At 39.0% G+C, this 22180-nt stretch overlaps 1 protein-coding gene across 1 annotated transcript in view; it reads left to right on the top strand.

The window, feature by feature from the left end:
• MYO10 (myosin X) overlaps positions 1-21865 on the top strand; it is a gene marked incomplete at both ends in the record, with an annotated part of 159576 nt that extends 137711 nt beyond the window's left edge. The window contains 15 exon segments of the mRNA XM_080340369.1: positions 441-684; positions 2968-3063; positions 6720-6813; positions 7568-7623; positions 9967-10109; positions 10568-10762; positions 11874-12031; positions 13159-13282; positions 14579-14876; positions 16400-16607; positions 17006-17142; positions 17862-17976; positions 20448-20900; positions 21284-21475; positions 21755-21865. Coding sequence (XP_080196495.1) covers positions 441-684; positions 2968-3063; positions 6720-6813; positions 7568-7623; positions 9967-10109; positions 10568-10762; positions 11874-12031; positions 13159-13282; positions 14579-14876; positions 16400-16607; positions 17006-17142; positions 17862-17976; positions 20448-20900; positions 21284-21475; positions 21755-21865 — 2624 coding nt within the window.
• Positions 21866-22180: the final 315 nt, after the last annotated feature.

The raw sequence follows: 22180 nt of genomic DNA, 5'->3' as shown, positions 1-22180 counted from the left end.
TCCTAATAACCATAAGTATTTCGGCAAACTGGAAAGAGGAAAGAGTTTAACACTAAACCTTTCTTAAATTATTATTGAAATGCATTGAAAACAGTGTTGAAGATCTGATTTGTTATATGCGATATGAATTTTTAATAATCTATTATTTACTATATGTGTTATGTATAAGTATATATAGTTTTATATATAAGTTACATATTTTTTATGTGGAGATTTATTGTAATTTATAGTTTTAAGTGTTTTTAGATTGCCAACAGTATTGGTGGCCTTAAGGATGCGCAAAAATGAGATCTTTGGTTTTGTGGCTTACAGCAGAGACTCAGTTTAACTGCAGCATCGTTGGTCAGCATCTTCCAGCGTTGGTTTGGTCACCGCTTCTGTTTTGTAATATAATTGTTTGTCTTAACGATGTATAAACCCACATGTGTCTGTCTTGCCAGGTGGCTTAATAAACACATGGAAGCGGCGCTGGTGTGTCCTGAAGGATGAGACCTTCCTGTGGTTTCGTTCCAAGCAGGAAGCGCTTAAGCAGGGTTGGCTTCACAAAAAGGGGGGTGGATCATCCACGCTTTCCAGAAGGAACTGGAAGAAACGATGGTTTGTTCTCAGACAGTCCAGGTTGATGTACTTTGAAAATGACAGTGAAGAAAAGCTAAAGGGCTCCATTGATGTCCGGACAGCCAAGTACGTTTATATGTGTTCATATATTAGCCATAGTTCCTCCTAAATACTTCTTGAGGCTTAATCTGGGAAGACGTTGACTGCCCTGCCCTCAAGTTGTGTGAATGCAAACATGAGAGTGTGCGTGATGAAGTTATTAAAAGCAAGTGTTGTCCTTACTTGGCTCTCTCCTGTGTCTGCAGAGTGCTCCAGGGCTGAGCCGGTGCCAAATACTTCAGAAAACTGCTGCTATAATGAACCCATCTATGCTTTCTCCCAGACTAGAGGCCCTACTTAGTCTGTAATGATTCCCAAGGCAACTTGGGGCATGTTGCCAAGTCCATAGCTGCAGGCAGACCTAGAATGGAGAGGGTAGAATTAATACGCCCTGAATATATTTAAGTTAACATGGGTCAAAGCTGTATCTTCTGTATGCATTTACATTTTTTTTTTCATGTTTGAAGTAATTGTGGTGATAAAGTCTTTAAAATGCATATATTCATCTAAAAAAGATAGAATTACTCAACTTAACTTAGTAACTTATGTCTTGCTAACAAAAGTTCCTTACGCCTTAAAATTTTATGCTTGCTGAACCATGCATCGAAGAGATTTTCTGAGGAATAGTATTTTTCCTGCGAAAAAGTCACTAGGCTTTATAAACTTATGGATTATCTGTCTAATTTAAAAATTAGAGTGTGCTAATGTTGGTAGTCTCATTCCTGGATAAAAATGTGCCTAGGTTTTCTTCCAAGGTAGAGCAAAATAGAAATGGCTTTAACGCTTGATTCCACGCTGCTCCTTGCAATTTGCAAGTATCTGTTTTATTTTGTTAATTTAACAGGGTACTTAAACTAAATTGAAAGTTTAGATTAATCTTTTATTGGGAAGTCCTGGCTTAAGTCTGATTTCAAGCAGCATGAACGGAATACTTTCAGTGAGCTTCCTGACTTGCTCTTGTAAAACCAATGGGCTGCTGGCTCTCAAGTAAATCTCGGAATATAGACTGAAGTTCCTACCACAATTTTTTTTGTTTAAACTGAGTTTGAATCTGTCTCATGTACCATACCGTTTATTTAGCACGTTTTTCTAATATGTTTAAACCTTCACTTTTTGTTGTCGCCACATTGTTTCATTGACTGTGCCCTATAGAAGTTCTTTGCTGAACGTACCTTTAAAACTATGAGGTAAAGGTTGTTGAACCTAACTTGAAATGTAGGTTCAATCAACAACTTGTAAAATAGCTAAAAGAAAGGATATTTATATCTAAAGAGCTATATGTTGTGAGAAATAAGCCATAGCTTTTCTAGGAAGCTTCAATATTCGCTGATTGCATTCCTGCCATATCGTGTGACTTACATATTTCACAACTCCATGTAAAGGACCCCGTTCAAATTAAATGAATCTTAGGCTGATTCAGTAGGGAGGTGTTCTGTTGGACACTGATAGTGGGAGGGGAGGAAACCAAATTAAAAAAAAAATAGGACAGAATTATAGCTTTTTGCTTTAAGAGTAGAGAAATCATCCTCCTGAGTTTGTTAAGCAGAGCTCACACATAATAATACGATAGGGATTTATGAGATTAGTATAGGTGATGAAGAAGTATGACTAATTAAGGCAATAAGCCTCAGACAAGTACAGTAAAACAGAAAAACCAAAACCAAGTTGGTTCCTTAAGCTTCAGGAAAACCTGATGTAAAACTTAAATTACTCCTTAAAAATCTTGTGCTTTGTGATCCATATTTGTTTAATATATCAGTACTTAGATGTCCAAACTAGAAATTGGGAAGATGTAACTTTTCAGCTGGTGTGTACTCAGCTTTTTCTGGAAGTCACGTTTGGAATTGTCTTTCTCTAGTGACTCACAACCACACAGAATCACTAATCCAGGTTTTATTTGCTCTTTGGTTTTAATCTTAAAGAGCTTTCTTTCTAACACTCAAAAAATTACTTGGTTATGCAGTAATTTCAGAAATATATCCTTTTCTTAAGCCAGTTATCCTTGCCTCTTGAGGTTTCATAATACTTTTTCTTTAGTTCTTGTTAAAAAAAATAACAGAATAGTCAACTTGGTATAGTGACACTTGTAGTAGTTTGAGTATTTTTACCATATAGGCAGGAAACACAACAACTGTAGTTTGGTGAATTAATGCTGTCTGATGAATGACATTGTGAATCTTGCAAATGAACCTGATTAAGGTTGACTGCTGTTATTTTAAGTATCAGTAGGTTGTGACCCTCTCAGGAGAACAGAATTTTCAAAATGTTGATGATCTCTAATGGTCAATCTTGGCATTTGTTTCTTTACAGAGAGATTGTTGATAATACGGGCAAAGAAAATGGTATTGATCTCATAGTGGGCGACAGGACATACCATTTAATTGCTGAGTCTCCTGAGGATGCAAGGTATGAAAATCACCAGGCCTTTTTCTTTTCTTTTCTTTTTTGTTTGTTTGGTTTGGTCTTTCGAGGGGGTTTTGGGGGTGTTTTTTATTCTTTTTTTAACCTCTGTGCCATTCTGGCTTGTGCTTGACATTAATTTGTTTGCCCACTGTCACAAAATATTCAAACACATTGTATTTAACACTTTTTCTAAAGGCCTGCTGAGAAGAAAATCTCGTGGCAGACCATCACTGGAAAGAGTCAGACTGCCAATGAAAATTTGCCTAGAATTTGGCTGTTATCCATTTATTACTAGCAACTTTCTGAAATACAGCATGTATGTAGAAAGGCATCATCAGCCATTGGTGCTTGTCTTGTGCTTTACCCTGCTGTGCTTATCTGCATAGATTAAATCAGTATTTAAGACCCTGTAATCTGACAAAAATAATGTATTATTCTTTAGGGTTGGGATCTGCTTGCCTAAGCAGAGCCTAAAATTTTTTCAGGTAAAAGTTGTAATGTGGTCACTGGCTTTTAGGATGAAAGTGTGTTCATGAATAAGAAGAGGGTGCCACGGAGTGTTTCCCTTTCTGCTGATTTAGAAAGGGTCTTGCTTTTGTTGCTGAAGGAGCCATATCAAACTGGAGGGAGAGGTTGGTAGGTACAGAGCAAGCTTGACTTGTCAGATCAGATCTTTAAAAAAAAAAATCCCTACACTGCAGTTCATGCGAGATAATCATATGCTTGCCCTAAAAATCAAGCATTTAAATAAAGTGAACTTAGTAATCACAGCTTATTACCCACTGCCTTGCTGCCCCAAGGCCAGAACACAGGATGCCTATGTCAACATCACTTGAACTCGTTTTGCTCTGAAGCCTTGAAGCTGCTTGGTATTCTGTTCTTTTTAAAGGTATAATACCTTCCTATATCACAGGACCCTGAGTTTAAATTTAGCAATGCTTGCAGTGCAGAATCGTTCTTCATTTTTTATACATCCTTAAAATTACCCTTGAAATAAGTATGAGCTTTCCCAGTACTCATTGTTAAGATTCTTGTGTGATGTGAGTATATTTTAAAATGAAGGCTTAGCTAAACTCTCTTCTGCTAGACTTGCGTACATGCCCTAGGGACCAATAAGAAATTATCAGCATAAAGACTTGTCTGGTGTCATGTACCTCTCTCATTTTTTTCTTAAACATGGAGGAGGAGACACTATATGCTATTGTTGTATATAGTACACATCGCACACCATCCATATTAAATACATTTTACCAGTGTATTCTATGTTTCCTTTTTCTCAGTCTTTCCAGAAAACTTTAATGAGGGACATGTGTAAGGATTTGCAAATGGGATGAAGTCAAAGCCTCGCTAATGTTTGGCGTTGTTAAAAGTGAAGTACAAAATTATCAGACTGTTTTGGTTCTGGACCTGCTATGGAAAAAATATTTTGTACACTGTATAGATCACAATCCAAAGTTGCTTTTTGTTCCAATTATGGGAAAAAGCAAGAGAAACCTGACACCCCCCCAAAAAAGAGGAATTACTGTTTTGATCATGGAAGTGTATTTGAGGAAAGATGTAATGCTTCAGTGGGCAGCTGCTGCTGAGGATTTAAACCTTTCAAACCCTCCATCTGTTTTCTTCCCTGTTGCTGGGTTCTAGGACTCAGCTGAAATGCAAAGGAGGTCCTGAGAGGGAAGAAAGCAAAAGGAGAGTAAAATCTGCCTTGGTCTCCTGCAAAGTGCCATGATTAATTTCTTTATCATTGTTTACACAAAGATTACATTAAATTCTGAAAACTCCGAGTTCTTTAAAATCCAATAATGTATTATTACTAACTGTGCATGCAGTGCTGTGAAGTCTTTTTTGGTTTCAAATACAAGGTTGATATTTAAAAACATTTGCAATTTCTGAGCCCGAAAATGGAAGGTGAATTGAATTTGTGGGAATCTTTTGGTAGATGAGGTTTAATTTTCTTCAGCTGGTGGTTCCCTCTCTCTAGATGACCCCTCCCTCGTTTGGAGGGGTTTTCAGTGACCTTGTTTTAAATCCAGCCAAGTAAAGTGTTAAGCACAACAGAATCACAGAATCACAGAATCGACTGGGTTGGAAAAGACCTCAGAGATCATCGAGTCCAACCCTTGGTCCAACTCTAGTCTGTTTACTAGATCATGGCACTAAGTGCCATGTCCAACCTCACTTTAAAAACCTCCAGGGACGGCGAGTCCACCACCTCCCCGGGCAGGCCGTTCCAATGCCTGACCACTCTCTCTGGAAACAATTTCTTCCTAATATCCAGTCTAAATTTCCCCTGGCAGAGTTTAAGCCCATGCCCCCTTGTCCTATTGCTGACCTTTCTGTGGATATCGCTGAGCCTCAACAAAAGAACCAGAACTATGTATGTTCTCATCTTCTCTGTTGTCTGGCACTCTACATCTTTGTTTTTCTTTGTGCCTTGCATTGTTTCTAATGAAAGCCTAAGCTGTTAGAACTGATTTAGATGGCAGTGGTACTGCTTGACAGACAACAGAGGTTTTCTCAAGCTATTTTGGCAGTTGGGTTCCCAGACACCTATGTGATAGGGAGCAGTCAGCTTCTGAATGCTGGAATTAAGGAGGCAGCGCTTCAGTGTCATAAGCATACATTCTTTGACTACAAGCAATTGCAGAGAATATAGCTTTATATTTAAAGCCAGTAGTTTTGCATGTGTTTCCTCAACCTGGTGGTGGTAGAGAAACCTCTGCAGAAAAGTGAGGAGTCTGTTTGAAAGGCTGGGCTTTTAAGCCCTTTGAAAACTTGGCCCCAGGTAATTTTCATTAGAATGGCAAATTCATATCTCAAAGAATGGCATTCAGGAACCCGCTGAACAGGCCAAGCTCTCCCCTCAGATTTCAGTGGGATTGCTTGAAGCAGTTGAGCTTTATCCCATATGAGTGCCAGGAGGGCAGAGATTTCCCAGAAACAGAAGGTGTGGTTGGAATAAAAATCCTTCTGCAATTGCTGCTCAGCACTAGGGACCAAAGTACTGGGAGCCTCTCTTGCCGGTTTTCCTGTTGTGGATAGAGACAAGGCTACTGGAGTGGCACAAATTAGCTCAGGTTCAGCTTCCCTGGCCCTTCCAACAGCTGCATTTTCCAGTGCTCTATAGGGAACAGAAAATTTAGAGGTATTTGCTTGGGGTTTTTACTCTTTTTTCTCTCTCAGTTGTGCTTCTACAAAGGACTCGATAGACTTGGGTCATGTTTGCAGAAGTATCATTGTAAAAAGTATTATGAGTCACGCCATCAGTGCAGCACAATTTGTAATCTGAAGGTTGGGTTTCCCATTAAAGGCTTTGTGTGTAGCTGGTAATGTGTGTTTCTCCAGATGAAATGTGTGGAATGTGTTATAAATGCTCTCTAAGCACTCGGATGTTTCAGTGTGCTTACTACCAGTTTTTCAGAGATGCCCCTTTCTGTACAAGGTATTTGTCTTTAGGAAGAATGGTATGACATGAGCTTGGTTGGGAGATCTGGAGGGACTTGTTTGTAAAAGCCTCGCTGCTTTTATGCATGTCGACAAAAGGAATCCTAAGCAGTTTAAAAAACTTGCAGAACCTGCTAGATCTCTGCAGAACAAAGGTGACAAAGGGCTTGTGCAGAAGCAACGTTTTACTTACACCGCCGCCTTTCTCTCCACAGCCAGTGGTTTAGCGTACTGAGTCAAGTCCACGCGTCCACAGAGCAAGAGATTCGAGAGATGCACGATGAGCAGGCAAATCCACAGAATGCTGTGGTAAGTCTAAATCTGAAGAACTTATCAAAGCAGACATCGTTAGAAAACAGGAGCGCTGTGGTGGTCACAGCTTCCAAGAGTCACGACCTTGGTCTCCTTACGTGCGGTGGTAGCTGTGACACTGGCTAGAGGCTCCACGTCCTTCACCCTGTAGCTATACAAGAGGAGACTCTGACTTCTGACTCCTCTCCCATAATTCACTTTGATGAAAAATGAGTGTTGTTTTTGCAGGTGTTTTTTTCTAGTCCAGTTCCCTGTCACACCACAGTGTATGCTTGAGTTTGTAGTTTTGCAAAGATACAGTTATTGAGTAAATTAAAAACCCAAGAGTAGAAAATTTGAGATGTTTCTGGCCCTGTGTTTATCATTCTGTGCAACATACACTGGGAATAAATGAGATAAATTTGGAACCTAATATCAAGCAAAGGGAAATAAAAAACCTTCTGCTTAATGGCCTCAGAAGTTTGTTCTGAGAGGATGCCATTTACATTGGGGTGGCCCTTTTAGATGAAAAATTAAAGCAGTTGAGCTGCCTCCAGCTTAACTAGAGAGAATCTTTTACTGGATCTAGTTATCTGAGTCTCTTAGTTTTCCCCTCAGCAGTTTTAATGGTTAAGAGAAACAGATTCCCAGATCCACAGATCATTTTGTTTGATCAAAGCTGCTGCTCCTTTCACCTGTCTCTGGGAAAAGTACTGTGAGTAGTGTAATAGTAAATGTCTTCCTCCTCTTCTGGTTGGATATTTGCTTATAGGGTACACTCGACGTAGGACTAATTGATTCTGTCTGTGCTGCTGACAATCCAGATCGGTAAGTCAGAACCATGCCTGGTGACTTTGTTTCTCCTTTCTCTAGCCAAAATCGGATGCTTTATACTTTAGTCTCTATATTCTACTGTTCATTATTGTCTCCCTTTTCACAGTACTAAACACCACATGTTAAAACGTGGAATAGGAATGGTGGTGGTTTTTGTGGGTGTTTCACTAACTTCCCTGACACTGCTTCATATATGAACTGTCCAGATACTGAAGTGATCCAAAAGTAGAAGATGAAATATGTCTTTCATTTATACAAGTAATGCTCCTGGAAAACAGCAGCTTGTTTTTGAGTGTTGTGTTCAACAGGGATGAGGATTATTTCTTGGAATAAAAATGTTTTATAAGATATAAAACAATGCAGTATAGAAAAATAACCATCAGGACATTCTTAGTTCTTGAACAAGCAACAGTGTTTGGGAGGATAAAAAGTAATCTGGGTTCAGGCTATGAGTCTGGTTATAAAGTTACTGGCAGTGAGGTGTTATTTGTGCTGCAGGAGTTCATTCCAGTCTCCTCATTGCACATGTGTGAAACAGCTGGGTTTAAGTTACTGGTTTGCCCTTGGCCTGCCAAGAGACTGATGCCACAAGTGACTGTGATTATGAGCCCAGGTTTCCTGAACAATACAACACAAATGTCCAGAGCTTTCAAAATTTGAAGTTCGAAAGGCATTTCTCCTAGAAGCGTATTTCACACAGATTTTTTTTTGTCCTTTTGTTTGTTTTTTGGTTTGGTGGTTTTTGTTGTTGTTTTTGTTTTAGTTGTATGGATCTAAATCAGCGATGGGAGGTTTTTCAGTTAGGAAATTAATTTGACTAATACAGGCAGTAGATTATTTTTATTTTGACACATACGAACCCATTATTGCAAGTTCAAAAGAGAGAATCTGAGCAGAGAGCCCTTTGAATATGTATGCAGAAAGAATCCCAAGAGCGGGGCTCCTGTTATTTTCCTAAGCTGGGGAGGAGGAGAGGGGAGCCTGGAAGGTTGGCTACTGTTGGTCATAACCTCCTGTTTGATAGCTTGACCTACCTTAGCATTCCCCTTTTCCAGTTCTCTTGCTACAGCTCTTCTATAGCTTCTCTCCTGTATGTCACGTTATCCAGCTTTCTGGAGTGTGCTTCATGTAGCTCAATGTAAAGCTGCCTCCTCTTCACACATTTTAAAACATGGACTAACAAAATTCTTCAGCTGAGTTCACATCCCGGCTTGTTTCCTCCTCCACCATTCTAGTGCATAGTGTAGCACTTGAGCACCACCGTGAGTGTGACCAAAACACTGGATTCTGATCATTCCCTTACCCTTTCCATGGCACTGGTGAGCACTCGCTGGAGGTAACTTACACAACTTCCAAGATGACTTACACCCTTCTCATGTTACTTGATTTACTGTAACTTCCCTTCACACAGTTTTCAAACTTTTCCTCCTAATGATTTTATTTACTTGGGGTTTTTTTAACCCTGTGATACATTTAGCTTTTACATGGCACACGCTGATTTTGGAGAATGGTATCGTATTTGGGTGAAGCTCTCTATCCCCGTAAACAATTTTTGATTGGTTCTGATTTCTACCTAGTTACCTTATTGCAAGAACTGTAAAAGGAATCCTGTGAGCTTCTCATGCATGGGATGGCCCAGACTGCATCACTCCCTTTTTCCACACCTGATGCAGTTCTTAAAAACTGTGTGTGTTCCACGATGAAACAATTAATGGTAAAGGGTTAAACCGAGTGTTTGTAGCCTGGAAAACCTGCCTGTCTAATCCAGAGAGCCACCAGCACAGTTCGCTTGGGCCCGTTCTTCATGCTTCAGTGAATCCTGGTGAAGGAATGGGTAAAAGCCAGACTCTCATTAAAAATAGATTGTACTCTCTGCGAGTTGGGTTGCACTGCATTAAAAATAAAAGAATCTGTGTTCACGTGATGCTTCACTATAGACCTTTGTAAATTGTAGCTGGTTTTAACTAATGTAGCTACTGAAGCAGACACCCTAAATAGATCTGACCCTGAAACAAAGTTCTGATTTACACCCAAAACTAATTAAAGATTGGAGGTTTTTCTCACCATAGTATTATTTTGAGACAGGACAAGTTGTAGTTTAATGTAAACTTTCCCACCATTCAGAGCCCCGGCATTTTGGTGTGAATCCAGCATAACTGAGTCTTTTTGAATGCTTAACTTTTTTTAGCTTTAGTGGTGTTGAAATAAATGCTTTAGACGTGGACAGTATTTGTCTGAATAGAAAATGCAAACAATAGACAGTCTTTATGGTTATGGCGAGTGAGGTGAACAGCATGTATGTTGATTGGCTTTTTCAATCTTCATTTATCTTCATAGACCAAATTCATTTGTGATCATCACTGCTAATCGTGTTCTTCACTGTAATGCTGACACTCCTGAGGAGATGCATCACTGGATAACCCTGCTGCAAAGGTCCAAAGGGGACACTAGAGTGGAGGGACAAGAATTCATTGTGAGGGGTAAGAACTGAGTGGGGCACTAATGAAGTAATTAGCATCCATTAAGCTTCCAAGAGATCGTTCCCACAATGCAGTCTGGGTAATGTGCTGGCATTGCATGGCAGTGTTGGAGCCTCATCTTTTTACAGTTCAGTTTACTCACACATTAATACAGCTGTAATTATACTCCTGCTATGCCATACAAGAAAACACTGTTATGATGACAAAAGCTTTTTTTTGAAGTTGACGAAACATTTTTTCCAGGTAAACACAAAAGTCGAAAAGTTTTCATATTAATTTGATTTTATCGTCATCATTTCATTGTTTGAGAATTTTCCTCCAAGTTTTTTAATACGTGGGCTAAACAATTCACATCACATTTTTGTCGTTGAAAGTACACAACTAACTTTGAACAACCTAATTTTGTCCAACTCTGTTTAAAAAAAAAAGAAGTATGATTCAAATTGTGTCTTTAACAGGGTGGCTACACAAGGAAGTAAAGAACAACCCCAAGATGTCTTCATTGAAACTAAAGAAGCGTTGGTTTGTTTTGACGCACAATTCTTTGGACTACTACAAGAGCTCAGAGAAAAATGCTTTGAAATTGGGTACACTGGTCCTGAACAGCCTCTGCTCAGTGGTCCCACCTGATGAAAAAATCTTCAAAGAGACAGGTAGTTTTTTGCCTTTGTTCAAATGTGCTTTCCAATGGCCTTCTGTCCTACTAATGCAACAAACAGCGCATAAGAGTATTTTAAATGGATTATTATGGTTGCATTTGGTGAACAAATTGAGCTGTGAAGTCACTGAGACATTTTACAGGTAATTACTGGGCAAAAAAACAGAGGTAACAACATATACAGGACTGCATCTTGTTCTCACCAACATTCAAATTGTTGTAGACTCACACTGCTGCTAAGTTGGTGTGAACACTTATGCTTACACATCAAAGACCTGGAGAAAGACATAAGGGTGGCACTCTCCTCATACATTATTTTATGTGCTGAGGAGCTATGAGGACTGACATTGGTGGAGCTGGAGTAAGAGTCCAGCTTGTGGTAACCTACAGACTACATCCTAGTCCATTCCCTGTGCATTTTCAAAACTGGTTTTCAACTGGGAAGTAGCTGTTTGCAAATGAGAAGCCAAAGTGGACAGCCCTATATAATCTCATTGGGGTCACTGACATTTCAAAGAGCTTTTCACTGGTGAGAGATGGAACAGATTTTATTTAATAGAATCTGTTTCATAAAAAGCCTATACAATGATGCAGGGAGAGATTTTGAACTGAAATGTTCTTCCTGCCAAAGCTGCCACTTCACTGGTTTGAAGTTAATGACTTTTTACAGAGGGGGCAATGATAGTTTATGCTCTATACCTGCTTGTACGTGTGCTACAGACAACGAACAACAGAGCAAGACTCAGAACTTCATGTTACAGCCAGAGCTGGAGAAGCAGTGCCCACAAGTAGCTAACAGAATTCCATAGTGTTGTCTTATGGCCACTTTTACTAAAATTACCTGATAAAATGGGGGGCTGCATGAGGGTGGTTGTACTCTGAGATTACTCTTAGGCTCTTTTAAAGGAGAGGATCTCCTCTTGTACCATAGTATCTTTATTATGATACTTAATTACTCGTACAATTTCTTAGATCCTGAAAACCTGCCAGCGTGATCCAGAGCGCAGCACTCGGGGTCTCATGGGACTACAGCTGTTTTCAGATAGAAGTTGAGGTATTCTTATCAATGCATCTTCTGTGATTAATAATTTTTACTGTTGTGCTAGGTTATTGGAATGTAACTGTGTACGGACGCAAACATTGTTACCGTCTCTATACAAAATTGCTTAATGAGGCAACCCGCTGGTCAAGTGCCATCCAGAATGTGATTGACACAAAAGCGCCAATTGATACTCCAACGCAGCAGCTTATTCAGGATATTAAGGTAGGCACAAACAGGAGGACATGCGATGGGAAAGAATAATTGTTTAAATATTTTTTTGTTGGCTTTGCCATATTGGGTAATAAAGCAGAAAATTAAGTTTTAATCACACAGTGGCATAGACTGAAATTGTGGAACCTGAGTGTATTCACTGACCTGATAACGGAATTTCTAATCTAAACAGTAAAAGAGCGAAGTGTGAAGTGCAGCTGAGAAGGTAAGAGGGATAACTTTTTTCCATGAAAGCAGTACCAAGTTTTACTGGTTTGTGTAACTCCAGAGACATTGCAATGCCAGGCAGTAGAGCGCAGCGTGCAGGTTCATGAGTGAGCAGACCTGTCTGGCTGTGTCCTCAATGAGCGGCACACGAGGATGTGGACTAGACAGCTCTGGTGATTTTTGTCATTATGCTTCATTTCTTATTCTGTGATAACACAGGCTCAACAGCTCATATTTCTGCATGATAAGAAGCATATTAATGCTTAATGCTTTATGGTCCTGTTGAAGACATGGCATGAATGTATTTCTGGAGATATTGCTAAACTGCTTTTAGGAGAGAAGATAACAATTCTTGGAGGAGACAAAAAAAACCTATGAAGTCCTAAATTCCAAGACTATGAAGGCTGTTTTTCAGAGCAGTGGACATGAGGAAGCTCAGGACTGATAGAAGACAGTGATCACACATTTGTCAAACATGGCCTGAGGAAAAACAGTATTTAGATGTCAGAGTAGGTGCATCAGGTTTACAGCAGCAGTTTTTCTGGACTATTTTGTTACGGTAGTTCCTGTAGGTCCTAACTGAGAAGACCAAGTAGTCATGCTGGAGAAATATTTTTAAATAAAACTTGAATACAAAAAATTTCATGAAACTTCATTTTTGTCTCCTGCAGCTCTGCTGTGGTTTGTTTTTTACTGCACAGGTAACATAAGCTTATGCAAGGCCTGAGATTAGCAGATACTGAGCATTCATAGGCCGCAGAGTGCCATGGCAGCCACAGTACCCACAGCTGGATTTAGCACCAAATAGTAACACTGAGGAGTGACTTTTTCACAGCCGACTGAAAGGCACAAAGCCTTGCAGCTTTGTTAATGCTGGACCTCAAATCCTGCTTTTTTTCTTATCCCAATAGGAAAACTGCCTGAATGCTGATGTGGTTGAACAGATTTATAAGAGAAACCCTATTCTCCGTTACACCCATCATCCCTTGCACTCGCCATTACTGCCTTTGCCATATGGGGACATCAATCTAAACTGTAAGTTTTTCAATCACAGAAGCACTTTCCTGTATGAAAGACTAAACCAGAGGCTGAAAGATTTTAGTCAGTGGGCTACAGTGAAGTAATGGTAGGGAAAATATATATTTATAATACAAATAGATGTGTTTCTCTGTTCTCTTCTGGGTGACAGAAGACAGCAGTTTGTGTAGCATAGAGCCATGGGCTCGTGGTGCTGCTCCTGCACGTGTCTTCCAGAAGGGAAGGTTGGTAGTGCTGCTGTAATACAAGTTTGTTGCCTTCACCAATACAGCTGAGATGACTGAGTTTGAAAAACCTTGCACTGAAATAGGCAACTAAACCAAATCCATTTGTCTCCTTGAATCTTTTTCTCCTTCTCAAATTATTGTTGATTCCATGAGTGGAGCTGCAGAAGCCACAACTTCCAATTAACAATAAGTCTAAGTTTCATCAGTTGTGGTGGAAGGATTATTTACGGGAGACAACATTTAAGTGGACATAGTTTTAAAAAGTCATGGTTCATTTACTCCTGAAACAGGTGCAATCGTGTATTTTAATATCCTTGGCTCAGTCACTAACTTAGAAGTCTGTTTTGAGCGAATGGTTCAGAGCTATTGATGGTTGTGAATTTGGTGTCCTTAAAAGGATTTGCTTATCTTATTTTGCAACTGCATATGAAACAAGGTATGACTTGGATCAGAAGTTTCATCCTTGGGAGGAGGGTGAGAGGTCAGTTGATTAAAACCTAAGGTATTTCAGGTAAGACTTCTTGATAACTCAAGCGATATCCTTCTGCTCAAGTGACAAGGAACCTTTCCTAGGCGAACCTAGGAGAAACCTTTCCCTTCTCCACCCTCCTCTAGTTTAGTAGCATTGTTTGAGTTTAATTGAAATGCGACTGTTGTAGACAAAAGTGATGCCATGTATTTTTGTCACTTTCCATAAATGCAGTCGTGCTTTACCTCACTTATGTTCTGATTAGATTTTCACTTTCATGTGACAGCAAAAAAGTCATAGACACTTCCACAGTGAGGATTCTCCATCAACAAAACCCTTGATCAAGCAAGATACACATTTTAAGTTATGTTGTCAGAAAATGTCAAAATGGCATTTCAGTAATTTCAGATCAAATCTCAATAGCAAAATAGCTCATGAAATGAATTTGCATCACACATTTGAAATTGAAAAGCTCCATTCTAATATCCTGTCTGATAAGGGTCACCAAATAGCATTAAGCAATTGCTGTGTTAAGCCTGAGTGCTTTCTCTTCCATATCTCAGTCTAAGCACCTTTCTCCCTATTCTTCTTTTGTAGTGCTGAAAGACAAAGGCTACACAACTCTGCAGGATGAAGCCATCAAGATATTTAATTCTTTGCAGCAGCTGGAGTCTATGTCTGATCCCATCCCTATAATCCAAGGTATCCTCCAAACAGGACATGATTTGAGACCTCTTCGAGATGAGCTCTACTGTCAGCTCATCAAGCAGACCAACAAAGTGCCCAACCCTGGGAGCGTGGGCAACCTGTATAGTTGGCAAATCCTCACCTGCATGAGTTGCACATTTCTGCCGAGTCGTGGCATCCTCAAATATCTCAAGTTCCATCTTAAAAGGTAAAAAGCTTTGAACTACTGGAGTGAGAAAAGAAGTGTTTTCTTCCCCACAACTTCTAACAGTGTTTTAAACATCTTGAAGTGAGACTTGAAGATGTGTTCACTTTGTGAACTGGTTATGCCAAAAAACGAATCTTAAAATACGTTGTAAGAAAAGCATAAATGGGTTGATCTAGGTGGAATTACTCTCATTCAAAGAATCAAGCAAAATGCCACTAAACTGAATGTATAATTTGTTAACACTGACAAAAGGGGGGGCTTTCTATAATTGTATAAAGTTGCTTAAATGACTTGCAGCCAGTACCCTCAGGTCCCATTCTCAGCTGTGCAACCTTAATTTTGTGAGGTATGCATCACACACATAAAAGAACATTAGAATGTTTAGAGATTTATTTGAGGTCTCTTTGCAATGTCTCTTTGCAGATCTAATTTTAATACATTAGTGACCATTAAAAAAATAAATCATTTTTGACATTTCAGCACTAACCAGAATGTAGAGTTCGTTTTGGTGATGCAGCAGAAGAACGCAGATTGTTTCATTAGGAAAGTTAGTCCACTAACAACAAACTGTTTTCAGTAATTTAAAAGTCATGTCTGTGTTTGTACTAGAGTATGGACTTGGTAAATATTGCTAAATATTCATAAAACGCTTCTATTGAAGATACACTTTTCAACCAAAGTAAGATTAGTGAAAAACATCTGTCACTTTATGTAAGTGTTAAAATGAAAAAATCCAACTTCGATTCACTTTCTCAGTTTAACTCAGTTCATAAACTGGTATTCCAATTAAAAAAATCGCAGCTGATACAACATTTGTTGGTTGGTTTCAATATAACAGATACATAGTCATCTTACAGGATTGCTGTAATCCTGCAGTAATCTTTTTATGCCTTGTAAATCAAAAATCACTGTACTTTTTCACTTAAACCTTAATAGCTCTAAGAAGCTGGTGTTTTATCACCGGAAATATTATAGAAATATTCTCCTGAGAGCTACTTGAATTCAACAGTTTTCAATAATTAAGAATTGTGTTATTTAAAGTCATTAGTGAATACTAACAATCACTAACTGCTAAACAGTAAGGTCTAGAGAGAAGTTAAGAAAAACAGGAAAAGAAATCAATTACACCATCACAAAACTGAGCTGCCAAAATACATTTTATTGCTTTTTTCTCTAGTACTATAGTGCAGTTTTGTCTTCATTCAACAACTGTTAGTGACAAAAAGGGGAGTTGATTACAAGATTTTTATAGTTGTCTTGCTATCAAGTGTGAGTCATTACAAGGTTCCTGTAGTTAATGCTATAAAGGTAGCTCAGTTTTTTTCTTTGCGTTAGGTTTGTAAAACAAAATGATCAATGTATATAAGTTACCCCACAGTAAATCACAAGTTAGAACACCTTCCTTGACAGTGAAGTTAAACCTTTGAGTGTGTCAGTTAAATAATGTACTGGATACATTCTCAAATAAGTAAACTTTCTGTTTCACAGACTGGCAGCTTAAAGTAATAATATTTCTCTCACAGGGTTCGTGACCAGTTTCCAGGAACTGAAATGGAGAAATATGCACTATTTACTTATGAATCTCTGAAGAAAACCAAATGCAGAGAGTTTGTGCCATCGCGGGATGAAATAGAAGCTCTGATCGGCAGGCAGGAAATGACGTCCACAGTTTATTGCCATGGCGGGGGCTCCTGTAAGATTACCATCAACTCGCACACTACAGCTGGAGAGGTGAGAGTGCAGAGAATTACTCAACTATAGTTCCCTCTTACAAGAAAAATTAGAGGCAAGAGTAAGCAATTCAGAGGAGGCATCATTGGAACAACTTCAATAGATATTGGTGTCTCTGAGAGCCAGGTTGCTTCCTAAAGCTGAAAGACTCTTGCTGAGTTGGTGAAATACAGGGGTTATATCCGGCCAGGTGATTGTATACACATATTCTGAAATAATCAGCATTATTTACTATAAAGTTAAGGTGTAATTTGACAACAATACTGCTGATGAAAACATGTTAGCAACATTTTTAGCCTGGCGTAAAACCTAGCTCTGAATTTTCTTCTAATAATTTGTCTTACACTATGGTGCTGCTTTTCCATGCTATCATTTTTTCATGCGCTGTTTCTCATTAGGTGGTTGAAAAGTTAATTCGTGGCTTGGCCATGGAGGATAGCAGAAATATGTTTGCTTTGTTTGAATACAATGGAACTACTGATAAAGCGATTGAAAGCAGGACCATTGTGGCTGATGTCTTGGCAAAGTTTGAAAAGTGAGTGTGCCTTTCCTTCTCTCTCACCACTCTAATAAGTAGCAATTAAATAAATTTCCAATGTCAATAATGCTGAATTTTCTCTTTCTCTTGCTTGTTTGTTATGATGCAGCTGAATTACACACATGGCCATTTCTGGAACAAAAGCATCTTTATTTTTCCTTCTTAAAGGAATTAATGAGCCACCTATTCACCTGTGTTTGGTTTTCCTCTGTCTTGATACCAGTAGAATAATATTTGTCATCTCTATTTCCACATTTTCTTTTCCACTACTAAATTTTTTTTTTCCACCACTACTAGTATTGTGGCTGTCCAACTATTGGGAGAACTGAACTCCAGGCAGTCATTGCCACTCTGACCACTTGTTGCCCAACTTCACATAGAACTCACCACAGTACAGCTCAAAACATTTTTCTTGCCAGTAAAACTGAAACCATTCATAGCACTATAGTAAGAAAATGTGGTACAAGCCGAAATATCTGTTTGTCCTTGTGTTACATGCATGGCAATCAACCTCCTTTACCCACATAATAATGAGGGGAAAAAGGAATGTCTGAAGTGTTGCGCAATTAAGCTCCTGTCAACACCACCAGACTGACAGCAGGTGTAGCAAAGCAAAATTCAGCTGATGCCTTGCTTAGATTCTTCACGTGTCAATTTAGAAAGGCGTTTGGTTTCACAGATCTGATCTCTCTCTGTCTTTCCACACACGTGTACAGGCTTGCTGCCACTGCTGGGGACATGCACTGGAAGTTCTACTTCAAGCTCTACTGCTTCCTGGACACAGAAAACGTCCCAAAAGATAGCGTGGAATTTGCCTTTATGTTTGAGCAGGTAAAGGACAAGGTTCCATTTTGAAGCACTTTTAAGAGAAGGAAAAAAGTAAGAGATCTAGGTAGAGCAGAGTTTCTATTATGCTTCTGTTTAAATGCACTACTACTCAAGCATTAAGTGCAAAGAAAGCAATTCAGTGGTCAAAATAGGCTTATCCTGATAAAAGTGAAGCACGTATGATTTACCTGGTGTTATGACTTTTCCTCTGCATTACTTGTGAATTGCTTTGTGTGTAGTGGTAAAAAAAAAGGGGAACTAACTGCATAAAAAAAAGAAAAGGATAATACTTGCTTTTAATTTTGCTCTTACAAAACCATTTTCTTAATAAAGTGTAAGAAATAAAATGAAAAATGTGTAATTGGCAAGCAAATTAATTATTAGAGACCTATGTTGGCAACTGTTCAGAACTAAGAGAACAATAGTGTTTTCTCTTTTCAAAAAGTGATTGGTATTTCATAGGCATTGAAGTAAAACAAATCAGGCCAGTCTCAGCAGTAACCGTAAGAGAGATATGATGAGCATAAATCCACAATGAATGTGCTGAGCTTAGAATGAATCTATATTGCAAAACATACGGGAATTTGATTTACAATGAAAATTCAATGTATCAGCAGTTGGATTTCTATTACATGAGGTTCTGCACTTTCTCAGAAACTCTCACTGATGGCATTTATTATTGTTGACTGACCTTCTCCTTTTCTACTATATTGTAAATGGCTAAAAATTCTTCCAGTGGACAGCTTCTTTCAAGCAGGTACTAGACAGATAAAGATTTCCGTGTAAGGCATTTGCAATGCCAAGACACTGACTTTCTCTTGGTAAACAAGCCTGATGTGATCAAGATGTGATATATCTCAATTTTCATATGTATGAAGCCTTTTTGCCCTTTCAGAGGATCAGAAACATCTTCACTGTAATAGAGTACTTCTTCCTTGCTCTCAGTTTAGGTTCTAAGGCACTATATTACATTATGAGTCTACCAAAACTCTCCTTCCGGAGCCCACTATTGTAGCTCAATCCAGAAGTGCTTATTGTTGGCTGAAGGATCTGGGCAATAGATTGCCTTGGTTGGGCTTAGAAATGCTGCCATTCTGACTGTACTTGTAGAGGAGTCAGCCAGTTAATGTCTGGTTTGGGTTGAAGTTCAAACAGTAAGAAAAAAATCCATGAGAGCTCTGCATCAGATATTTTACATTACATTATTGGTTTTAAAAGCAGGTTTAGGTAGTTTTCTTTATGAACAACTAAAACAAGCACATTGGCTGAAGCAGATTGTTTTCATGCAGCGTTCTGTGCTGACAGTGTTTAACCAAATATTTTATGTCTTACCAAGACGAATAGTATTTCAGTTATAAAGCAAGGCACATTCAATCCCTTTGATTAATATTACAGGAATACTTTAAAGAGGTGATTCATTGCATTCTAACATCAATTTTGTTCTTTTTTTCTAATCGTCTGCTTTTGATGTCAGTCATCAACTTCTTTTGGCCTATTAAGAATGTTCAGTTTTGTCATCAGTTTTACTTCTGTAACCTCCATTACTTTAAAGCCCAAATCCTTTAATTCATAAGGCACTGAAAAAAAAACTTTTAGTTCTTCTTTCTCATTAAAATACTGTACTTCCATTTCCACAATACAGCTCTTGCATGTGTACAATCCCAGGCAAACCATCTTGCATGTTTAAAAGGCACATTTTGTCTCTGTCTTAAGTGTATACCTGAATGAACTAGCTCTTTCTTGGATGTGAACTATCTCTGTGTGTCTACTGAACTGTTTGCAATTCCTGCATCTCCAGACATGAGGCCTGTTTGTTTCCTGTACTAGTGTCATCTGAAAAAAAGAAAAAACTCCTAGCTGCTGGGTGTGGAGAGAGCAGGATTTTAAAGTGTTGTCTTGGTCCAGAATCTCATCCCTGATGCTGTAGAACATTATAGCATACATATGTTTTACTAACCTTATCTGGGACCCATTGTAGATTTACTGATTTCCCTCTGAGGTTTATTACAAAGCTGTCCTAGGGCTTTGCTTGTTTGTCTGGGAATGTCAGTTTTCCCAGCCAGGTTATTGATAGCAGTAAGCAAAATGGATATCCATTTCTTCCTAATGCTGTTAAACATAGATGGCTTCCTCCCAGTCAGGTGTTTAGATCCTGATTTTCCCCCCTTTACATTTTATTTTGCGTTTTAGCAATTCAGTCACACTTATTTAAGAGTTCACTAAGAGCTGTACTAGTAACAGGAGTTCCCATTTAGCAAGTTCCTCAATTGCCTTGCTGTTCTTCGGGTAAACCATGTCCTACCCAGTTTAACAAATTTGCCAAGATATTTAATCACATTTCAATTATTTAATGGATCATTTATTTCAGATCCTGAGTTCGCCTCGCAACAAGTCTACTTCCCCTTTTTGTCTTAGTCTTTTCAAAGACTGGGTTAAAGACTGGCACATAAAAGTTACCTTTTTCCTCCCAATAGGCTCACGAAGCGGTGATTCGAGGACATTATCCTGCTCCTGAAGAAACCCTCCAGGTCCTTGCAGCTTTGCGCCTTCAGTATCTTCAGGGAGATTACACTCTGCATACCACTGTGCCAGAAATGGAAGAGGTCTATCCCTTGCAAAAGCTCAAGTCTCGGATTACACAGTCCACCAAAACATTTACTGCAGCAGAGAAGGCTGAGAAGAAACGCGCCAGCTTTCTTGAAGGAACATTGCGACGAAGTTTTCGCAGTGGCTCTGTCAGCAAACAGAAGGTTGAGGAGGATCAGATGTTAGACATGTGGGTCAAAGAGGAAATCTCAGCTTCCAGGACTAGTATTATTGACAAATGGAAAAAACTCCAGAGGATGAACCAGGAGCAGGCTATGGCAAAGTATATGGCTTTGATTAAGGAGTGGCCTGGCTATGGCTCAACACTCTTTGACGTAGAGGTAAGACCTCCTGAACACTTGGACTACAGTTTATACTGTATAGATGATGCTTTCAATATAGAGCAGTGAAACAATAAATACGGTATCACAATGCTCAGACAGTTGATATAATAAAATAGATATTAAAAAAGATAGATATTAAAAGCATTCTCCCATTAGCAAGCACTGTAGCCATTTATATCCACCAGTTAACCATAAAATCTAGAGGGATGGAATGCTAGCCTGATAGGTTGCAAACAAGTTTAAGAAGTGTAAAGGCTACGTTCATACAGGGACAAGCAATACGCACTTCTTACAAAATGGTTACAGACAAGAACCTCAACAGTAAGTGCTCTGTGGCTGCCACTGTTCCCTTTGCTGTTAATCCACATTTTTTCCTCTAGTGTAAAGAAGGGGGATTCCCGCAAGAGTTGTGGCTTGGAGTCAGCGCTGATGCGGTTTCTGTCTACAAGCGTGGGGAAGGAAGGCCTCTGGAGGTGTTTCAGTATGAACATATCTTGTCATTTGGTGCACCACTTGCCAACACCTACAAGATCGTGGTGGATGAGAGAGAACTGCTTTTTGAAACTAGTGAGGTAAGAGCAAGGAATTTTGTTATTGTGGTCTTCCCGTTCTGATAGCCAGGCTACTTAGTAATTTAAGTAATTGCTGCAATTGTTACAGATTTATTCAAGATCCCTGGAAAGCTAAAGGGAAGACATGGTGAGATAGATAAAAGTGCTGAGTATTTTTATTTTTTAACCACAAAAGGGTTTTGTTGAAAGCTCGACAGTTTTATATTGTTAGCGTCTAAATAAATTCATTCACGTACTGTTACCCTACTGAGAACTTTGCTCTTTATACTCTCTTGGCAGGTGGTTGACATTGCGAAGCTGATGAAAGCTTACATCAGCATGATCGTGAAAAAACGCTATAGCACCTCTCGATCAGTGAGTAGTCATGGAAGTCAGGGCAGCTCCAGGTGAAAACAAAACCAGTTCTGCTGTGCTCTAAATAGAACATACCGCCGCTTGGCCTCCAAATGACCTGATGATACTGATCACGTCTGTTGACAAGCTAACAAAGAACCAGAGTTTCCACAGAAAATATCTTCAAACATTGTTTTATAAAGACCACAGGGTGGGGAGGGGAAAATCAACTGAAGTAGTCACATACTAGAACTGCCGGCTCGTTCAAAACTTTCCAAAGCATTATTATCTTCAGTTGATGTAACACATGCCTTAAGACTTGATCCACTGCAATACAAGCAGTAATAAGTGCCTTACAATTTTAAATTCAAC

Source organism: Nesoenas mayeri, assembly GCF_963082525.1.
Source record: "Nesoenas mayeri genome assembly, chromosome: 2".
NCBI classification, from domain to species: domain Eukaryota; kingdom Metazoa; phylum Chordata; class Aves; order Columbiformes; family Columbidae; genus Nesoenas; species Nesoenas mayeri.
This window is presented reverse-complemented; position numbering and strand designations above follow the sequence as displayed.